Source organism: Chenopodium quinoa, unplaced genomic scaffold, assembly GCF_001683475.1.
Source record: "Chenopodium quinoa cultivar QQ74 unplaced genomic scaffold, ASM168347v1, whole genome shotgun sequence".
Classification (NCBI taxonomy): Eukaryota; Viridiplantae; Streptophyta; class Magnoliopsida; order Caryophyllales; family Amaranthaceae; genus Chenopodium; species Chenopodium quinoa.
The window spans coordinates 1,906,201-1,912,122 of record NW_018743894.1 but is presented as its reverse complement, the minus strand read 5'-3'; the positions used below and the strand labels follow the sequence as shown (position 1 = coordinate 1,912,122).

The 5,922-nt window shown below is 44.4% G+C and overlaps 1 protein-coding gene across 1 annotated transcript; it reads right to left on the bottom strand.

Moving 5' to 3' along the window:
* Positions 1-537: 537 nt before the first annotated feature.
* Positions 538-1,104, bottom strand: LOC110686874. The gene has a single exon (XM_021863482.1). It carries the CDS (start codon positions 1,102-1,104, stop codon positions 538-540), a length of 567 nt encoding a protein of 188 aa, XP_021719174.1.
* Positions 1,105-5,922: the final 4,818 nt, after the last annotated feature.

The window sequence follows — 5,922 nt, the reverse complement described above, 5'->3', positions numbered from 1 at the left end:
CAGGGTGGAACTGCGCGCCCGCGGCGGTGCCTGTCCGCGCCCGCGGTGGAGCACGCCGCGCCCGCGGCTAACTCTGCCCGCGCCCGCTCTCTGTATCCCTAAGCCATCTCCATTTTATATGGAAAAAAATGAAAACCACTGCCGCGCCCGCGGGGCCTTCTGTGCGCGCCCTCTCCAGTTATGACCCAGGCATCTCCGCTTTATCTTGAAAACAGGGAAGGGGCTTGCCGCGCCCGCGGGCCTATGGGCCGCGCCCGCGGGTGGCCTGTGCACGCCCTCTCCAGGGTCCTCTCTGGGCATCTCCACTTCCTCTTTCTCCAAACTCCTTCTCTTCTCCAAACCCAACTTAATAGATCATGCACCCAAAGATCAAGGTACCTAAAGAATGAACAACGCACTCAATAAGAGATTAAAGGAAAAATCATCCAAAAATAGTCAAAGACAAAAAACACAAAATCAAAAAGGGTTGAGAATTCGGGTTGCCTCCCGAAAAGCGCTTCTTTATAAGGTCATTAGCTTTACTATTTCACATTATCATCAAGAAAGTGACTTAGGATCCGGGGGATCGAGCCTCATGCACTCAATCATGCCAATTTGATCATTGCAATGGTAGAGCTTCAAACGGTGGTCGTTGACCATGAACTTGTTCCCATTCGCTTCTAACTCAAAGGACCCATAAGGAGTTGTTTTTGAAATTGTGAAAGGCCCCGACCATTTAGACTTAAGTTTTCCGGGGAACAAACGGAGCCTAGAATTGAATAACAAAACCTTGTCCCCAACCTTAAAGCTCTTGTTCCTTATATGTTGGTCGTGCCACCTCTTGGTTCTCTCCTTGTAGAGTTTCGAGTTCTCATAGGCATCATAGCGGAGCTCCTCAAGTTCATTGAGCTTAAGTAGCCTCTTTTCGCCCGCCAAGGTCATATCCATATTAAGCCCTTTGATCGCCCACCAAGCTTTGTACTCTAACTCGACCGGAAAATGACAAGCCTTTCCATAGACCAATCGGTAAGGAGTAGTACCAATCGGGGTCTTGTAAGCCGTCCTTAGAGCCCAAAGCGTATCATCAAGTTTGAGAGACCAATCTTTTCTAGACTTGTTCACCATCCTCTCAAGAAGGTTCTTGATCTCCCTATTTGATACTCCACTTGTCCTTGAGTTTGGCGATGGTATGGTAGGCCGATTTTATGATGAACCCCATAGCGTTTGAGGAGAGCTTCAAGTTGTTTCTTGGCGAAGTGAGAACCACCATCGCTAATAAGAACTCTTGGGACCCCGAATCTTGGGAAGATGATCTTTTTTAGAAGCTTGAGCACAACCTTGTGGTCGTTGGTGGGAGAGGGTATAGCTTCGATCCACTTGGTCACGTAGTCCACCGCCACCAATATATAGAGATTGCCACAAGAAGAAACGGAAGGCCCCATAAAGTCGACCCCCCATACATCAAAGGGTTCAACCTCCAAAATATTTTTTTGAGGCATTTCATCATGCTTGGTTATGCCCCCACTTCTCTGGCACTTATCACATCTAGATATGAATTTGTGGGCATCCTTGTGCATTGTTCGCCACCAAAGAAGAGATTGAGAAATTTTAGCCACGGTCTTTTCTACTCCTCCATGCCCACCACATGGCAATGAATGACAATGCTCAAGCACCCCTTCGATCTCATGATCCGGAACACATTTTCTAAAAAAGCCCATCTCCACATTGCTTGAATAGATAAGGATCGTTTCAAAAATACCTCCTCACTTCTTTGAAAAACCTTTTCTTTTGTTGAGAGGAGAACTCCGGGGGAACGACACCACATGCTAAGTAATTGGCAATGTCCGCATACCAAGGGCTTGGTGTTGATTTAATGGCCATAAGAGCCTCAAAACCCAATTCTTCATTGATAGGTACATCTTATTTATTCTCAAAAGGAAGTCTCGATAGATGGTCCGCTACATAATTTTCCGCCCCCTTTTTGTCCCTCATCTCCATGTCAAAGTCTTGGAGAGAAAGAACCCAACGAATGAGACGCGGTTTTGCTTCCTTTTTGGTCATAAGGTAGCGGACCGCGATGTGATTCCTATAGACTATCACCTTTGAGCATATGAGGTAAGACCGGAACTTATCCATGGCAAAGACAACCGCTAGCATTTCCTTCTCCGTTGTGGTATAATTCTTTTGAGCTTCGTCGAGGGTTCTACTTGCGTAGTAGATGACACAAGATCTTCCTTCTTTCTTTTGCCCAAGCACGACACCTACAGCAAAATCACTTTCATCGCACATTAGCTCAAAAGGCAAGCTCCAATCTGGAGCTTGCACCACAGGAGAAGAGATAAGGGCTTCCTTGAGCTTTTGAAATGCCTCAAGGCAACCCTCATCAAAATTTAACACAACATCCTTTTTGAGTAACTCGGTTAAGGGTTTGGCGATAGATGAAATTTTTTTGATAAACCTCCGGTAAAAACCGGCATGCCCAAGAAAAGCTCTCACTCCCGTGACGGAGGTAGGAGGGGGCAACTTAACAATCACCGAAACCTTAGCCGAGTCTACTTCAATGCCCTTTTTTGATACTTTATGGCCTAGGACAATACCTTCTCGACCATAAAATGGCATTTTTCCCAATTCAACACTAAACTCGTCTCTTGACACCTTTTCAAAACTTTTTCAAGGTTAATAAGGCATGTGTCAAAAGACGATCCACCAACACTAAAATCATCCATAAAAACTTCAATTTCATTCTCAAGCATTTCAGAAAAAATGGAAGTCATGCATCGTTGGAAAGTTGAGGGAGCATTGCATAACCCGAATGGCATTCTTCGGTACGCAAATGTCCCATATGGACACGTAAAAGTAGTTTTCTCTTGATCATTTGGATGGATAGGGATTTGTAAAAAGCCGGAGAATCCATCCAAAAAGCAAAAGAAAGCATGATGGGAGAGTCTTTCCAACATTTGATCCATGAAGGGGAGAGGAAAATGATCTTTCTTAGTGTTCTTGTTCAGCTTCATATAATCAATGCACATCCTCCACCCGGTGACCGTCCGGGTGGAGATTTCCTCTCATCCTTCTCCCTTGACAATGGTCATTCCACCCTTTTTGGGGACCACGTGAACCGGGCTAACCCACTTGCTATCGGAGATAGCATAGATTATACCCGCCTCACGCAATTTCAAAATTTCCTTCTTGACTACCTCTTGGAGGTTGGGGTTTAACCTCCTTTGAGGTTCAATGGAGGTGGATTGATCATCCTCAAGGTGAATACGATGCATGAATAAAGAAGGGCTAATACCCTTAATATTGTCAATGCTATACCCTATCACATTTCGATATTTTCTCAAAACAACAATCAATTTTTCCAAATCAAGACCATTAAGGGAAGCATTGACAATAATGGGGTATTCTCCTTCATTTCCAAGATAAGCATATTTCAAAGAAGGGGGAAGGGGTTTGAGTTCTACCTTGGGAGGAGGCTTAGAACTCTCCTCCAATTTTTCCTCCTTATGCTCAAGCTCATCATGCTTAGTACCGTTCTCTTCTTCCTTTTTGGCTTCTTCAATGGCCATAGCAAATTCCTTTGCTTCTTGGAAGAAGTAATCTTCCTCACATGTGAGAGCTTCGGCCATAGGATCTTTAGGACTCATGACAACCCTTCCCAAACGATCTAGCTCTTCATTGACAACATCGACCCTATAACACTTCTCAACCATGGGGGTTTTGAGTAGCTTAGAGAATTCAAAGACAATTTTTTCATCGGCCACTTCACATGTAATGGTATTATTCTTGCAATTGATTACCGCCCCCAAAGTTTTAAGAGCTTCACGACCCAAGATCAAAGGTGTATCCACATCTTCTTCCATATCCATCACCACAAAGTCACATGGCACATATATATGCCCAACTTGAATAGGGACATCTTCAAGCTCGCCAAAAGGTAGCTTCACCGATCGATCGGCCAATTGAACGGTTTTCCTAGTGGGGATCATCTCAATGTTAAGCTTTTGAGCAATGGATAAAGGGATTAAACTAACACTTGCTCCGAGGTCGGCTAGGGCACCCCTAGCTTCCATGTTCCCAATTTTGACCGGCAAGGTAAAGCTTCCCGGGTCCTTTTGCTTCTTGGGCATTTTGTGTTGAACAAGTGCACTCACTTGATGGGGAAGAGTGATAAGCTCATCATTGAGCTTCCTTTTGTTGGTGAGAATGTCTTTCAAGAACTTGGAGTATGAAGGCATTTGTGTGACAACTTCAATGAAAGGGAGGTTAATGTGTAAGTTTTTCATCACACTTAGAAACCTTGCAAATTTATCGTTCAATTTTCTCTCCGCAAGCCGACCGGGAAAAGGAACCGGTCCATCAAGGTTTCTAGCCTCACTAGAAGTTGAGGATTTCACCACATCCTTAATATTCTTTTTCTCCATACTCTTCTCTTTCTCATCAACCTTCTCTTGTTCAACTTTCTTATCATCACTCATCTCTTATTCTCCCTCCTTTTCCTTACCATCCTCTTTCTTGGGACTCTCATAAGATGTACCCGTTCTCAATGTGATTGCCTTGCAAGAGTCGGGTTTTACAATATTGGAAGGGTTGGTTTGTGATTGTCCAGGCAAAGTGGAAGATGAGTTAAAAGAAACTCTCTCGGCCAATTGTGCTAGTTGTGAATCAACCATCTTGTTATGAGCCTTGACTTCTTGCATTTGTTGATTCAAGGCTTGAAGTTGTTGAAGAATTTGAGTTTGAGTAGAATCGGGTTGAGATGCTTGCTCTTGACTTCTTTGAGTTGCTTGGGTTTGATTTTGGTATTGGTGTTGATTATTGTGTTGGTTTTTTCTTGGGTAGTTTCCTCTTTGATTTTGGGTTTGGAATGGAGGAGGGTTTTGATATTGGGTGTTGGAATGGTATGGTTGTTGAGCCTGTTGATTCCATTGTTGAGGTTGGTTTGCAAATCCGGGTGGTGGTTGTCTCCAAGCTACTCCTCCACCATTTCCCCTATACCCTTCTTGCCTTGTGTTGTATGCCGCTACATGCTCCGGGCTCAACCCGCCATAATAGGATGTATCATGGTTGGTGCCACCACAATTTTGACAAGAGAAAGAGTTGACTTAGGAGGAGCTTGAACCACTAGCAACGCTTGTATTCAACTTGGCAAGCCCTTTTGTCAACATCTCAATTTGATGTTGCAATTGATCGACCTTCTCCAATTCATACTTCCCACCTTTCTTTGGTGCATTCCTCCTTCTTCCTCCCCAAGAGTAATTTTTAACTACCTCTTCGATCGTTGCTTCAACTTGATTTTGAGGGACTTTGATCAATTGTCCACCCGCTCCCGCATCCAAATTAGCTCGGGACATCGGTTCCAAACCATCATAGAAGAACCTCATGAGTAAGCTTTGATTGTACTCATGGTGAGGACATGCTTGCACCAACTCCTTAAACCTCTCCCAAGCTTCACTAAGACTCTCCTCCGCCTCTTATTCAAAAGATGCTGTCTTCCTCCTCATCTCGGCGGTTTTCTCCTCGGAGATGAATCTCTTCAAGAATGCTTGCACAATTTCCCTCCATGTCGTGAGAGAATTAGGCTTGACTTGCTTGAGCCACTTCTTTGCTCTCCCCGCAAGAGATTGCCGGAATAGGTGCATCCGGATGTATTCTTGAGAAACTTGGTTGGTTTGAATCATGGCACAGAGTTCGAGGAACCTATCAAGGTGCTCAATGGGGTCTTCACTTGGCGAACTCGAGAATTGCTCCGCTTGAACCATTCGTGTGTATTTAGGATGGATGGTGAAGTTAGTCTCAGTGACGGGTAACAATATCCCACCGGTGAGCTCATAATCCTCCGGATTACCGAACTCACGGAATAATACATCCACTTGTTGTCCTTCCATTTCGTCACCTTGGGAATGTGAGGAACAAGAATCACTTTCACTATCAAAAATTGCA

Bases quoted from the DNA above. Each gene is read 5' to 3' on its own strand.
- LOC110686874 (XM_021863482.1), bottom strand. From the start codon at position 1,104: ATGGTGAACAAGTCTAGAAAAGATTGGTCTCTCAAACTTGATGATACG.